The 17111-nt window shown below is 35.2% G+C and overlaps 2 protein-coding genes across 2 annotated transcripts; one reads left to right on the top strand and one right to left on the bottom strand.

Moving 5' to 3' along the window:
- Window positions 1–295: 295 nt before the first annotated feature.
- Window positions 296–2922, top strand: LOC132759896 (uncharacterized; the record flags this gene model as incomplete). Its single annotated transcript, XM_060751770.1, has 2 exons — window positions 296–626; window positions 1085–2922. Coding segments are annotated over 2 exons (897 nt in total), but the record flags the coding sequence as incomplete, so codon positions are not given.
- Window positions 2923–3677: 755 nt separating this feature from the next.
- On the bottom strand, window positions 3678–16373 carry LOC132759894 (ectoine dioxygenase-like). Its single transcript, XM_060751767.1, has 9 exons — window positions 16233–16373; window positions 14303–14384; window positions 13626–13704; window positions 8812–8922; window positions 8211–8302; window positions 7721–7811; window positions 6686–6815; window positions 4682–4833; window positions 3678–4313 (listed from the first exon to the last, which is right to left on the bottom strand). Exons 1-9 carry the CDS (start codon window positions 16243–16245, stop codon window positions 4200–4202), a joined length of 864 nt encoding a protein of 287 aa, XP_060607750.1. The 5' UTR covers window positions 16246–16373; the 3' UTR covers window positions 3678–4199.
- Between the last annotated feature and the right edge of the window lie 738 nt (window positions 16374–17111).

Genomic DNA, 17111 nt, shown 5'->3' with positions numbered 1-17111 from the left:
GTCCTTGAGCTCTAAATGGCCACTGTTGATTTGACAAAGTGGTATGCGGGGGTATTCACGCCATGATAGTGGCAGTTCTAGTTATAATCGGCCTATATATGTATATAAAGATATCTTTATATACATATATAGGCAGATTATGAAAAATATTTGATTATGTGACTAGCGCCTGTGGTTAAGAATTTCAGACGAGCATTTAAACGATGGGTTAATGTGTTCATATTATGACGTTTTTGCTTGGAATACAGAAGTCCATCTGGAGGTATGCACCTTTAAAATTGACATTTAAATACAGAAAAAACAAAGAGTAGGCTACTATGATACATATTATTATGTAAAGTTCTATTCTTTTAAAGGGTGTCAATCTTATTGTTCCAATAATTGGATTTATTTGGTACATGTATCAACTTCAAGATTTCTTTCTTTATTTTCAGCAATTGAAGAAACCTTGAAAAAAGCCCAGTCTGCCAAAAACTTTGACTGGACAATAAGTCTTTCTGAACATCTACTGAGAAATTTAGCAGTTAATCAAGCATTTGTTGTTAACAACCGCTACTCTGGTAGATCCAGCATATGTACATGTTGTAAGGAGGCTATCACGGTAAAATTTGGAGACACAAGTATTGGTAAGTATGTATCCCTTACAGTGTTCTGTCAAGCATTTCAGGGCCTGGGCACACTCAGACTCATTCAATACAGAAATGTGTATCAGTTTGTAACTTTATTTATTCTATACACACATGCGGTAGTTTAAGGCACACATGATATGTAAAGTGTATGTAGTGGCTCACTAGGGATTTTTACCTGTCAGAGTAATTATCATATGTGTGTAGATAGCACTGGCACTACCCAATGTATATGTTATGTTCCATATATATAATTCATTGTCTTTTTGCAGAAACTTTCATATAAAAAAAATTAAGCATGATCTGGACATTGCTTCAAGGTTTCTCTGAAATTCAACTGTACCATTAGAATAGTGAAGTTTGCTGACTTCTTTACTGCTCACTTTCAGAATAATGCCACAGAATAATGCCACTCTAAGTATTAGTTATTACAATTGTATTTATTTTTATAAAAACAGGTTGCACTTCTGTCTGGCATGGAAATGTAGACATTATTTTGGGCTCTGAAGTACCTGTAACAGCTGTAGATGATGATGATGATGATGATGATTTATATGAAGGAAATAAGTCATCTTTTGAAATAAAGCCGTCGGCAGAATTTCCGGCAAAACACCGAGATCAGTTGATCGCACAGTCAATTGTGTATTCCTTCCTGCTGAAAAAAGAAAGGCCGGCCTATGAACATTTCCTGATTCCAAGCATCGGTATTGCTAAATCACATATTGTTCTTTTCCTGTATGACAGTGAACATGATATTTTACTGGAAAGTAATGTGATAAAATTGTGGACGCCAGGTGGTCACATTATTACATCATCTGTTATAGCACTTTGGCTTGCAATCAATTTTGGTTTTACATGTACTGGAATAACAGAACACATGAAGAATACTTCTTTCCATGCTGACTTTCCTACGCAGGTTCGAAATGAATTGAAAATATATCAGGCTTGCCTTAGCTTTGGCTGTGGTGCTGGGACTGTAGTTAAGGAAATGTTTGAGCCAGAAATTTATGACATTTTTTTTTAATTTGCATTGAATTTCTTGATAACGCTCCTTTCAAGTTGACGCATATTGCTTTGAACATGGAGTCTAGTGGTCATTTGCCCCTCATTACTGATTCAGAAATCTTGTGGCATGAGTAGTCAGTCACATGCTGAGAAGTTGGTACTTACTGGTTAGTTATCCAGGAAATCATGTAGGCCTAGAGCATGGACAGGCAAAATATGACCAAAAATGTGTTTAAAATGGCATAAAAGTCAAACATCTAAGGCAATTTGTGGGTCAGTCTGTTCAGGAAATGTTCCAATGAATTTGTCATAGAGACTTGATCACCTGGTTCATTAGCAACAGATTGTTACTGTTGCTTTAAACCAGCACGCTTCCAGATTTATGCTTATTCTCATGAAAATTTTGAAAATGTATTTGAATGTGTAATAATGTGAATTAATCAAAAGGAAGCAATTTACACATTATCAATGGCACTGACCAACCACATAAATCATCAAAAAGTGGTCAAAATATGCATAAATGGCATTAACTGCAATAGTAAAACAGTAGAAATATAGTTGCAAAATACTGAAAAATCAGTCATTAACCGCACATAATATGTAAAATATTATTCGAATCTTGAAACTTTTTACTTTCCTTACATCTTAGTACATTTTTCTCAAGTTTGATTTTATTGAAATATTTTGACTCATCTGGAGGCATGTAGCTTTAAAGGTCACTTAAGTCAAAGTCAAAGGTCACTGTCAATGTCATTACAGTGTTTCCAATCAAAAGCTCCAGTATGCTTTGGCCCCTAGATCATTTTAAACTATGTGTGAAGGTTATACAGTTATGTGCATGATCTGTTTTGGAATCCCTCCATCAAAGGTCAAGGTCACTGTTACCCAGTTTGCAACTGTTACAATGGCAGTATAATAAAATTGTTTATACCATAGGTATTTCCAGTTAGTCAATTATATCAGCATTTTTGGTTGCAAAATTAATACTTCAGTCAAACCTGTGATAAAAGGCCATCCAAACAAGAGGCTGAACATGGTCTTTATAGAAAAGTGGTTTGTTTTTAATTGGAGGTAAAATAACCATCCAAAGAAGAGGCTGAAAAGGTCTTTATAGATAAGTGGTCTTTATCTGGAGGTAAAATTATTGATGATTTTTCTATGTAGTCAAGAAAGGTTCGTCAAAGAGCGGTCTTTATGCACAGGATGATCTTGATTTTGAAGGTGGTCTTTTATACAGGTTTGACAGCTTCCATACAGAATGTTTATTGTTCCATAAAGGAAGGACTGCAATACTTTAAATAATTATATAATTATAGCAGAAAATAAAAAATATTATTATTCTTATAAATGTTCATACTAAATCATTTCTATTGTTATGATTAATATTTAAAATACTTACAGAAAATGTGGCCATTGTAAACCAATCCACTTTAAAGAAATGAAGTATTTAGATTTTAAAAGACTCTAAGATTTGGTGTGTTTCTTTTCATTCTGTTTATATCAACTGCAGCGTACACCTTAAAGGAAATCTTGCAAACAATGCTCAAATTTAAAGCATTCAATTGTTCAGAAATTTGGTTTTCGAACTTACAGAAAAAAGTATGCACTGTACACTGATGTAAATGTTACAACAATAAAATAGAAAAAAAATGTATGTTTTATTATTTTTGCCATTTTATGCCCCACTCTTGGGGTGGAATTCAGAATTTGCCCTTGTCTGTCTGTCCGTGCCTTCTTGTGTGTCACATGTAGCTCAAAAAGTGCTTGAGCTAGAATCAACAAACTTTACAGGAATGTTGATCAGCATGTGAAGTTGTTCACAAGGGGTTCGCTTCTGGATTTATTCAGTTTTGTTAAAGTTATTGCCCTTGACTTAGTTGTGTCTTGTGTAACTAAAAAAGTATTTGACCTAGAGTCATTAAAGTTAACAGGAATGTTGGTAGGCATGTGTAGTGGATACAAATATCAACTTGACTTTCCAGCAAACAATTCTAAATGGGCCAATTTCGTTTCGAAAGCACTCATTGGAAAACTAGTTGGTTCCCCATTTATAGCCAGTATGTTCCCAAAGCCGCACGGGGAATTGGCGTTACCCCGCGCGTCTCTTTCTTTAATATACATGTACTAACACCGTGAGTGTACTTTTGTAACAAACAAGATAACTCCTTTCTTATAAGATGTTTCAAACAACTTGATTTTGTAACAAACAAGATAACTCCTTTCTTATAAGATGTTTCAAACAACTTGAAACGTAATCACTATTATTTCAGGAAGAATCAATTTTATTAGGACACATTTTACAACGTCTTTTGTTAAATATTGCAACAAATACTTCTTGCGTTAAATAAATTACAGATGTACACTCAGTGTGTATAGAATTTGGAAATTCATTAATTGTGATATATTTTTGGAACAAATATATTTTTCACGCGTCCGGATATGCATATCTCAACTTTTTTCTATTTTAAATGATAGATGTTGTGTGAAGCCAAAAAAAAACATTGTTCATATTTCGGCGTTATCTTCTTCAGTAAGCCACAGCCATAAGTCATTTAAACATCATCATCTTTATTGTTTGTGAGCAAGTTTACGGCCTGGACGTTTCTCAATATCCGGGTCAATAAACCATTTTCCGTCCATGGTCGTAAAATCTTGACATTCTAAAATAGCTGAATTAGGAACCTGAAAAATAAAGTATTACTAATGATAAAATAAACATAGATAGTTAATCAAATACCCGACTCCGTAAAAAAACTGCCATACATATTGCACACCATGTGTGTATTTTGACGTGACGTCATAATTATGCGTTGCAGAAACGAAACGTAAACCCATGTAAAATCTTAACGTCACAGTTTAAGCGTGTTAATAAAGAAAATTATCCACTTTCAGTGTAAACTGTTCTTAGTTAGACTATTTGATAAATAGAATATCATATTCGTATAGCTTCAATACTAAATTTATTGAATTCGTTGAATACAAAAAAAAATTCAGAAACGTCACATTATTTATTTATTTTATTTTATTTTTTGATGGGCTGGGGCTTTAACCTTCTTTAATGGTGTGAATCTTGGATGATGGTGTTCCTTTATCGGATTATTGTCCGCTCTGTTGTATGCACAAAGAAATGCCCAGCGTCTGTTGGCACTAAGGTTAGGAGCACTGCAGTGGAGTAGATTGCAGTGGAAGAATAAGGCGTCACCTGAAGAAAAACAAACAACAAACTAAAAGAGCAAGCAGACAACACATTCGGCAAACATCATTTGAGCCGTGTCACGACAAAACCAACATAGTGCGTTTGCGACCAGCATGGATCCAGACCAGCCTGCGCAGTCTGATCAGGATCCATGCTGTTCGCTTACCAACTCTATTACAGGTAGAGAAACTGATAGCGAACAACATGGATCCTGATCAGACTGCGCGGATGCGCAGGCTGGTCTGGATCCATGCTTGGCGCAAACCCCTATGTTGGTTTTGTCCTGAAGCGGCTCATTTCATGTTTTATTATTGGTATTTATGTCACTTGCTACATAGTATACGCGGCATATAGGCGTCTGTCTGTCCGTCTCAAAACTTGTCCGGACTCCTAAAAAAACGACTGGTGCAATTTTATCTAAACTTTACAGGAATGATCAATACCACGTATAGTTGTGCATATTGTCGGCATTTTCCATTACATGATTTTTGTCAGAGTTATGGCCCTTTAATTATGTGTTGTAAGTTTTGTTTGGACCACTCCACTTATACTACTTATGCAATTTAGTGAAACTTCACAGGATTGATGGATACCTCAAGCACTTGCCCATAATTAACGGGTTTTCCAGTTGATTGATTTTTGGCAGAGTTATGGCCCTTGAATAAAAATACGTTTTGGCCTGAAACTGACTTCTCTTGAGTTGCAACATTCGACATATAGGGGAAAAAAAACTGGTCAATCACCCCACAATACAACCAGGCGACACGTGTGATCCCTGGATGTTCTTGTTTCTTAAGCAAAACAGATTCTTTTTTTTTCTGAAATTGAATCCTATCCCTCATACCAGAAATCGAGAAATCGTTTTAACCTATGCATATTTTGGTCCATCACAGAGCTATATTTAAAGTCTATATATCTTAAGCCTCTGACTGTATCAAGATCGGTCCCTATGGTAAGGAAAACAACTGACAATCTTTTTACACCACCTGAGCTGGCTCAGGGTGAGCTTTTAGGATCATTCAATGTCCGTCGTCCGTCCTCATTTAGTTCGTTAACACTCTAGTGGTCACATTTTTGCCTCAATTGTCACCAAACTTGGTCAGGATGTTTGTCCAAGTAATTGCTCGAACGAGGGTCACCTCGGATGAAAAACTAGGTCACCTAGGAAAACCTTGTTAACATTCTAGAGACCATGTTATGGTCTAAATATCCTGGAAATTGATCAGAAAGGTTGTGTAGATGATTTCAAGGTCAAGTTAGAATTTTGGTCATCTGGGGTCAAGAACAAGGTTACAAAGCCCAAATATGGAACAACCTTGTTAACACTATATAAAAAATATTTTCAGTTCAAACATCTTGGAAATTTGTCAGCAATGTTGTTTAAATTATTTCCAGGTCAAGTGAGGATATGTGTAATCTGGGATCAAAAAACTAGGTGACAGTCACATGCGAGAAAACCTTGTTTACATTTCGATGGATCGGTGCGGAACGGACGTAACTTCTTGATTATGTAATATGAGTAACAGCTGTTTCGCAACAAACCCTCGATTTGCACTATTTCAGGTGCAGATATGAACGTTATAATATTTGTTTAAGATCTGCTTTTGATTCATTGCTATTAATATTAAATAAGAACCATAATAATCAGGTGAGCGATATAAGGACCATCATGGCCCTTTTGTTATTGATTGACCCTTAGCAGGTCTTTTCAATTGAAGCTTATTTGATTTTGAAAAAAAATCCAACCCTAAATCGTGCAATTTTCAAGAGCTTATCATAAATGTTTAGCGGAACATGAACAAAGACACTGACGTTCAACATTTATTGCTTTTGAATGGTACATTCTCCTTTAACTTACCTGGTTCCAACTCCACATACTCTAGTGGTAAAACTTTAGCTAGCTCATCAACTCGCTCCATATCCGCACCCACTTGTCCTGAAACTTGCACGTGCTCTATTCTCCCACATTTATTGGAACCTCTTAATATCTGTTCATAAACAAACCTCTTAATATCTGTTCATAAACAAACCTCTTAATATCTGTTCATAAACAAACCTCTTAATATCTGTTCATAAACAAACCTCTTAATATCTGTTCATAAACAAACTCTAAAGGACATTTATCAAGAAAAAATATATATTATGGCAAGAAGGTTTTCAGAGTTTTTTTTTGTTTTTTTTTTCCCCCCAAAATTACGCCATTGTTATCAAACTTTTAAGGTAGTTCTTATGGTACATATTATATATGAAAGACGTGGAGGGCCACTTTCAATACAATAAATCCATATAAATCAAAACCTCGAAAGTGTCCCTCTACGGCTTCCATACTCTGAAGATATTCATTTTATATTCTGTATCATCAGTCAACGGGAATCATTTACAAGACAGCAATTAAAATACATATGTCTTCGTTGTGGCCATTATTTGTTTTAAATGCTACGGAAGCGTGTTAATGCAATATTGACATACGCTTTCATGTCATTTGTTTTGCTGCCTTGCTGCATTCTCATATTTTAAAGACAAAAAAATACCTACAATGAATAATTTGTTGCATTTGTCAGATACGTAAAAATATTATGAATATTTTCAGGTAGCAGCATGCCTTGTTTGTTTGTTTGTGTGATTGATTGATTGATTGTGTTTTAAGTCACACCGACATGGCAACGTTCCAGCTTTACTGGCGGAGGGAGACCTTAGGTGCCCTTCCGTACATTATTTCAGGCATGAACGTGCACCTGAGAAGAACCACCGGTGTTCCGTTATCTAGCCGGAAAGAATCAAAAGTCCCTGTCGGGATTCTTACCAACAAAGGTGACAGGTTTGAAGTCAACGACCTATACCAATCTAAGGAAATAATGTGATTTTACAGTACCGGTATGTAATACAATAGTACCTGTAGACAACCATTTTCCTTTGTACATTTGTCCACGGCCATAAATACTGTCATCATATTTGGGAATAGATTTCCATTCTGATACCAATACCTGAAATATAATAACAATTGATGGTTATATATATCTGTGTAACGGTTAACATAGATTTTATTTACTTATTGGTAGAACTCACAAGTATATAATGTATAATTATACATAATTTTGTTTTTATTATCAAGAAATTTTGATTCTTAATATATTCTCTTCTATTATTCTATAGTTTTTTGTGTGTGTGTGTTTTTTTGTTGTTTATGTTTTTGTTTTTTTGTGACTTAAATTGACTGTAAGCCTTTAAAAATACCGGTTTTACCATACTATTGGTCTTATTTCATATTTTGTTACAAAATATGTCATATATGTTTATTCATTCTTCCTATAAATTGTATATTGTATTTTTTATTTACAAAACGAAACAAATAAAATCACAACAAAAAAATGTATATTCATTACCCATAGTCCTGATGCCACACGTGTTTCCCACCAATCTTTGCAGGCTTTGCCATCAGTTTGGTATGATAGTGGTAAACTTCTCCGTCTAAAAGCTTTAAGATTGGTATATTACATAAATATTTTGTAACTATTTGACCTGATGGTAAAAATATGGAACACATATATTTGTGCAACTAAATATTTTTATGGTATGATTCTGTTAACTAATTTGAACAAAAACATATACATGATCTATCTTCAAAAATAAAAGGGCTTTTGATATAAAAATATAAAAATCATAAATAAAATTGTATAGTGAAATTTTTATTTTTACAGTCAAGCAAAACATGAAAACATTACGGTTACCTTACTGGAATCGAAAGGGATGAACCTTTGCCACCAGTATAGAGACATTAAATGTTGTACAGCCCGACCAGACCACGCCCTTTAATTATTATTGGCTGTCTAATTTTAAATTTTCATCTTAATATCCCAAAATTTGAAAATGCACAGTTACAAAAATGGAAGTTTGACAAATTCTTTGAACACATACAGCAGATAAAGGGTTACTCCCAATGAAATCTTTATTGTAAAGAATGCTGTTACTCTATTAGTGACCAACCTGTTCGCATGTGCCAACGACCTTCTCACATCTACCAACCATTCCTGTCACGTCCACACCTGGGTGATTCCATAGAATCATGTGAGCTTCTCTACCATCACCGTCAGGTACCTGTATAAAGATTGAAAATATTTCAGCTTCGTATATTTCCTCATTTGAATTGATAACGAAGCCAAAAAGTCGTTTGTAATCTCGTTTAGTGCACGTAGAACATTGGATTATCACATTACTGAACGATTATCGCTTAGACAGAGTAGTTCAAGCACACATTGCATTATTTCAATCCACATATATAATATTAGTTATAAAGATATTTGGCAGGTTATATATGACTATTTAAAATGGTTGTTTTTATATAACCAAAGCCCGTACAGAATTATGATACGATCTATAAAGGTATTTTACAGGTTATATGGCCTGTAGACCATATAATACGGCTGTTTGTAAATATATTACCCGGGCCTGTAGACCATATAATATACGACTATATAACCTGTCTATAGAATCTTAATAACGAATGTGTTATGCAGCAGACTTCCTTTTGAGGAGGAAACATGCAATTACTGCATACTTTTACAAAGTGGTGTACATGTATATAGTTCATATAAACTTATATTCATACGCGCTTAAATGATAAGGAGAAACATAAAACTAGAGACATTTGACAAAGTAATCTAATTAACAAACATACATGTATATATTTGTAAATGACTTTAAATAAATTATTTCACCTGTTGGCAATAATTTACACAAAATCTTTGTAATAATTATGGCTACTCATGAAGCCTATAGTTAGTTAGTTATATTATGTTAATATTTGATACAGAATTCATAGCTTTTTTAATTGTGATAAAAATACCATTGTAACGTTTTGACGTTTTAACTAAGTTAGTTTTTATTAAAGATTATCGTTTGCTGAAATGATTTTAGTGTAACTTTACTATTATGTTAATTGTTTATATTGCGACAATGTATTTTTGTTTACGGTACTTTATAATATACGTTTGGTATACGTATTTTCAATAAACGTTTTATATCATATAATATAATAATCGTCTCAGTGATAGTGATCATTCTAATCAGCAAATGAAAATAAGTCATGCTTGAGCGATCATCCCAGCAGGTATAAATACGGCGACAGAGCCAAAATTACTCAGTCTGCAGAGGAATTCATCGGGTCAGGTTATTCTATGTAACTGAAGCCTCGCTTCATACATAGAGGATAATTTCGTCAACCTAACTGAAGCCTAGCTTCATATGTAGAAAAGAAGAATTGGCCAAAAAAACTAAATACCCTTGTTTATCCAATTGAAGCCTAGCTTCATGGATATAGTGTCGTTTTAGTTTAGTTGTGAAATTGTATTTGACTCTGGGTACTTATAGATCTCCACATTTTCTGAAAGCCTCGCTATCAGGGAATGGTAACATATAGGTATTAAAAATCCAGAGGTAGATTTAAAACGAATAAGCTTTGTATAGTTGGAACTTTGTTGTAAATCCCTACCAGCAGCTTATCTTCCTATCTAATAGAAGCCTCGCTTCATAGATAGGGAGGTAGTTGCTGGACTATAGGAAATTATCGGGTTGCAGCGTGATATCTATAGCTTTTGAATTATTTCATTGTGTAATATTGTAAAGATATTTACTATATATTGTGACTTTTTAGAATTTAATAGTGTATTTTGGAGGGTTAATTCAAGCTGATTGTTTATGATATATGATAATTTCATAATCAGTTGTATCTAATCAAACGGCAGGTAGCCCAAAGAAAAATTTTATTATAATTATATTCGTTGTACATCCGCTCGGTACACGTTACAAAAATTGGTGGCAGCGGTGGGATAATATAGATAAGAACACCATTATCTACTGACTAGACTCACACGTTAAAATAAATTTTCGTTAAAAAAATGGCTGAGAGTAAAGATTATAGTTATGATAGTGAACTTACAATGTTACATGAAAAACTTAGAGAATTACAGCACCAAAATGAAGCTTTGAAATTGCAAAATGAAATATCAATACTTGAAAGACAGATTGACAGTATGCAGTTATCTTTTCAAAATCAATATGACTCAAACTATGAAGACAAACAAACGTCAACACCTAAATTTTTAACAAGACAATATGCAACACCTCTATCAAAAAGAAGGCGACGTTTATTACCACCGACCCCAGATAAAAAGCCCTTTAAAATAGAAAGTGTCTTAACCCCATTAGCTGAAAACAAAGGTTTACGGAATCTCCTTGTGGCTCTGATTTAAATTATCCGAGAGATCGATTTGTTACTTTTCGAAAGAGAAAATCACAACCAGCAATTAAAACAGAGACCTTACACAGCAACATACAATTGGATACTTCAAATTCAACAGAAATAAAACGTGACCCTAAAAACTCAAATTCAAACGAAGTGTTATGATGAAGCCAACTACGTATGATGGAACTAGCTCATGGATAGATTATAAAGCGCCATTTTGAAAGCAATGTTCAGAAAATAAATCAAATGGACAAACAAAGAAAAAAGGTTCTTTATTTATCTGTTTCATTAAGAGGTCAACTCAGGGTGTATTTTGGCAATCTGACAAGCAAATCAACCAAATTATGGATGAACTTGTATTTAGCTTTAGAAGAAAGGGTTTTCACCACACAATCAAAACTGAATTATATAGAGCTCAACTAAGAGAAAGAAGACAAAAAAAGCTACAGAATCTTTATCTGAAATGGACAGGACATAAGACGTTTGACTAATTTAGCATACCATTCAGCACCATCAAATGTGAAAGAAACTTTAGCGAAAGAACAATTTATAGATTCTTTGGTCAACTGTAATCGCGGATAATGAGGCTTAGAATTAAACAAGCTCGGTCCCTACTAGCTTGAATGAAGCAGTACGACACGCTGTTGAACTTGAGGCTTTCAACAGAGCAGAACAAAAATCCCATGAAACTCGTGGTTATATGAGAAAATTAAATTCTGACGAACATTATAGTCCGAAAAATGAAGATGACAAGTTAGATAGCCTGATAACATTAGTAGAGGAAAAGTAGAATATGTTATCAATGTTTCGACGCCAAAATAATTTTCAAATGTGTGATAAGGGAAACGCAGATATTGCCCAGCGAAATCAGAATAGTAAAACGTCTTCAAGAACATTAGCTTATGGGTCAAATACAAAGTCTTTGAATTGTTATGAGTGTGGTCAGGAAGGTCATAATAAATACAATTGTCGAAAATTCATTAGGAAATCAAAACGAAAAATAAATGTATTAGAGAAAGGTTCAGGGTTATTTGTTGAAGCTACAATAAATGGCATCAAAGTTAATTGTTTAATTGATACTGGTGCAACACTTTCAATTATTTCTTCAAGTTTTATAGATAGATGTCAGTTGCCAGTAAAATTTAGAACCGTTTGAAACAAATTGTAAATTGCTTCTGGAAAAACCTTTAGAAATAAAAGGTAGGACACATTTAGATATTAAATTGAATAATGAAATTTCGACGAATCCTTTTATAGTTTCTGACATAGAGAAGATGCAATATTAGGATTAGATTTTATGACAGCAAGTACTATTGTAAATAGATGTTCCGAATAATCAGTTGACAGCCAATGGTAAAAAGATACAATTGAAATGTAAAGGTCCGATAGGTTGTAATCGTTTGATGTGTCATTTTTGTGGAATGAAATTTAAAAAGAAATCTTATATAAGACAGCACTGTAGAAGAATACATAAAGTTACGGAATCTAAAGTTCGAAAGTTGTGCATGCCATAAATTGTTGGTGGCATTAAAAAAGTATGTTGTATGTTCATGCGGGGCGCATGTAAAACGGAGGCGTGGGTAGTGTAACGTTTTGACGTTTTAACTAAGCTAGTTTTTATTAAAGATTATCGTTTGCTGAAATGATTTTAGTGTAACTTTACTATTATGTTAATTGTTTATATTGCGACAATGTATTTTAGTTTACGGTACTTTATAATATACGTTTGGTATACGTATTTTCAATAAACGTTTTATATCATATAATATAATAATCGTCTCAGTGATAGTGATCATTCTAATCAGCAAATGAAAATAAGTCATGCTTGAGCGATCATCCCAGCAGGTATAAAAATACGGCGACAGAGCCAAAATTACTCAGTCTGCAGAGGAATTCATCGGTCAGGTTATTCTATGTAACTGAAGCCTCGCTTCATACATAGAGGATAATTTCGTCAACCTAACTGAAGCCTAGCTTCATAGGTAGAAAAGAAGAATTGGCCAAAAAAAACTAAATACCCTTGTTTATCTAATTGAAGCCTAGCTTCATGGATATAGTGTCGTTTTAGTTTAGTTGTGAAATTGTATTTGACTCTGGGTACTTATAGATCTCCACATTTTCTGAAAGCCTCGCTATCAGGGAATGGTAACATATAGGTATTAAAAATCCAGAGGTAGATTTAAAACGAATAAGCTTTGTATAGTTGGAACTTTGTTGTAAATCCCTACCAGCAGCTTATCTTCCTATCTAATAGAAGCCTCGCTTCATAGATAGGGAGGTAGTTGCTGGACTATAGGAAATTATCGGGTTGCAGCGTGATATCTATAGCTTTTGAATTATTTCATTGTGTAATATTGTAAAGATATTTACTATATTGTGACTTTTTAGAATTTAATAGTGTATTTTGGAGGGTTAATTCAAGCTGATTGTTTATGATATATGATAATTTCATAATCAGTTGTATCTAATCAAACGGCAGGTAGCCCAAAGAAAAATTTATTATAATTATATTCGTTGTACATCCGCTCGGTACACGTTACACCATCTTAACACTTACCCCATACGCATGATCCGAAAACTTGCCAACCACTAGTGCATTTTCAATATGTTTTAGTTCCTCGGCGGACAGCAGACCCCTGAAATTACAAAGATACCCTAAATAATTTTAATAACTATAGAATTGAATTGGAAAATGTATAGATTATATTTAATACTTAATTGTTCAAGATCGATTAAGAAAAGTTCGGAAACATAAATAAATGTATCTAGTATTTTCGACTCATTCTTTCTGAACGTAGTCATTTGCTTATCAATTTAGACGAGACTGCATTATAATCAAAGGGGATACTCTCAAGGAAATATACACTGCGATAGTCTTACAGAGGTTCCTTACATACTTCTTTTTGAAGTGATTCGGCGAATTTCATTTCTTTTCGAGAACCGTACATTTTATATTGGAATCATGATGGCTATTATAAAACAAGATTCTCAATTTATTTTTACTTATTTTGATAAATTAACATTAAATGATTCATTTATAACGCTAAGGATCTAATCCATCCTGAAATGAAAACAATAATGATAATTCGAGGGCTTGGAGGGAAACGGTTGTAACTCTTTCTGTATGTTATAAGTGTTACTACCGTTTTGCGCTAAGCCCTTGTAATGTATAGGAACTTTATCGAAACATGTTGGTTTTTAAACTATCATAATTATAACTACTATAATTCTTACTTGATTATGACGAAACCTTCTTCTTTAAAATCGTTTTTCATCTCTTCAGTAACTTTGAAGTCTCCTTCGGCGTACTTATAGCCTAAAACAATCAATAAATGCTACTAGTATGTTTTCCTATTGTGGAAGTGTTGCATCTAATAGTGTATACATATTCATTAAATGACATGATGTTTGTTTTCCTCTCATTCACCCATCCAGCACGCCCCTCATAATCTATTCAGCACGCCTCTCATTGACCCATCCAACACGCCTCTCATATTCTGTCCAGCACGCCTCTCATTTACCTATCTAACACGCCTCTCATATTCTGTCCAGCACGCCTCTCATTCCTTATCCAACACACCTATAATTCCCCATCCCGTGCACCTATCATACCCTATTCAGCACGCCTCTCATACCCCATCCAGCACGCCTCTCATACATCATCCAGCACGCCTCTCATACATCATCCAGCACGCCTCTCATACATCATACAGCACGCCTCTCACACTCCATCAAGCACGCCTCTCATTCCCAATCCAGCACGCCTCTCATACTCCATCCAGCAATCCTCTCATACATCATCCAGCACGCCTCTCATACCCTATCCAGCAGGCCTCTCATACCCTATCCAGCACGCCTCTCATACCCCATCCAGCACGCCTCTCATACCAAATCCAGCACGCCTCTCATACCCCATCCAGCACGCCTCTCATACCAAATCCAGCACGCCTCTCATACACCATCCAGCATGCCTCTCATATCCTGTCCAGCACACTTCTCATATCCTATCAAGCACGCCTCTCATACCCCATTTCAGCACGCCTCTCATACTCCATCCAGCACGCCTCTCATACTCCATCCAGCACGCCTCTCATTCCACATCCAGCACGCCTGTCATACATCATCCAGCACGCCTGTCATACATCAGCCAGCACGCCTCTCATACCCCATCAAGCACGCCTTTCATACTCCATCCAGCACGCCTCTCATACTCCATCCAGCACACCTCTCATACATCATCCAGCACGCCTCTCATTCCACATCCAGCACGCCTCTCATACATCAGCCAGCACGCCTCTCATACATCAGCCAGCACGCCTCTCATACATCATCCAGCACGCCTCTCATACTCCATCCAGCACGCCTCTCATACTCCATACAGTACGCCTCTCATACATCATCCAGCACGCCTCTCATTCCACATCCAGCACGCCTCTCATACATCATCCAGCACGCCTCTCATTCCACATCCAGCACGCCTGTCATACATCATCCAGCGCGCCTTTCATACATCATCCAGCACGCCTCTCATACATCAGCCAGCACGCCTCTCATACATCATCCAGCACGCCTCTCATACTCCTTCCAGCACGCCTGTCATACATCATCCAGCACGCCTCTCATTCCACATCCAGCACGCCTCTCATACATCATCCAGCACGCCTCTCATACATCATCCAGCACGCCTCTCATACATCATCCAGCACGCCTCTCATACTCCATCCAGCACCCCTCTCATACCCTATCCAGCACGCCTCACATACATCATCCAGCATGCATCTCATTCCACATCCAGCACGCCTCTCATACATCATTCAGCACACTTCTCATTCCCCATCCAGTACGCCTGTCATTCCCTATCCAGCACTCCTCATACCCTATCCAGCACCCTTAAACTGCTTAGTTTGTGAAATGACTTTGCCGTGCTCTGAATTTGGAACAGTCCATTTTATTTTCAAAAGATTCTAGTAACAAAATAATTAAATTGAGCTGTTAACAGTGACGAAGCTTTATACTAGGTGGCAATTGAAATTCAAGCAGGACAAGGGTTGATATTATTTTCATATTAATATTTATTTCGATGCGATATGTTAATTAAGATAAACTACTAATCGATGAGTATTTTTTTGAAATAGCTAATTCATTAACAAATAAAATAACTTACTTTTTAACGACATTTTGTACCGTTGTTGCCGTTTTTTTTTTCACTGAAGAATTTTAAATCCTTGCTTTGCCGGCCAATGTTTTGCTTGTCGCGAGTACTTTGTTATCTTTATAGGTGAGATATGAACATATATCTTAATTCAAATTTAATTCAATATATTCAGTGTGAAGTTGTTTTAATCTGCATATAAGATATCTTCAGATAATTGTTAAGATAAATTTATCAGTTGTTGCTTCAAGGGCATTGGACTATTTTGATTACTTTTTGAAAAGGATATTAAGTGCGCAACAAACTAAGCTATATATGTATACTTAATCATTTTTTTAAACATGGAACTTGGCAATTTAAATTGACTTGAAATCTCCATTGAACTGATGAAACAATAAACACTTTATTCTCCAGTTCGGCCTAAATTGACGGTCTGATTCATTCTCAAACCCAGCAATATATATATTTATTTTGTCTTAACAAATAATATACATTATTGTAATATTGCCTTCTTTAAAAAAAAATGTGAGTTTTTGAAACAACAGGTCAAGGCTGATAGTTGGACGCGTCGGACTAGAAATCTAATAATAGCAGCGTGGGTTCAAACACTGTAAGTGGCGTGCCAATGTTTCCTTGAGCAAGAATCTTTACACTCATTGTTTAGCACAGACTGGGTCCGAGACCGGATCTAGGCTTAAAGCGTTATACACAATCGAACTTAAATAACTTCTGTATAAACCAAGACAACATTTTATGAATTTGTAAACTTATCATTTTATTTCGCATGCCTGCATCGGTATCTGTAAATGACATATGTATCTCGCTGTAGAAATCGTAAGTTAAGTTAATCAATTTAAATTTAAGCTGCGAAGGACTCTTGACGAGCAAAAC

This window comes from Ruditapes philippinarum, unplaced genomic scaffold (assembly GCF_026571515.1).
Source record: "Ruditapes philippinarum isolate M1 unplaced genomic scaffold, ASM2657151v2 ctg2478_1_1_1_1, whole genome shotgun sequence".
Taxonomy (NCBI): Eukaryota; Metazoa; Mollusca; class Bivalvia; order Venerida; family Veneridae; genus Ruditapes; species Ruditapes philippinarum.
This window is presented reverse-complemented; position numbering and strand designations above follow the sequence as displayed.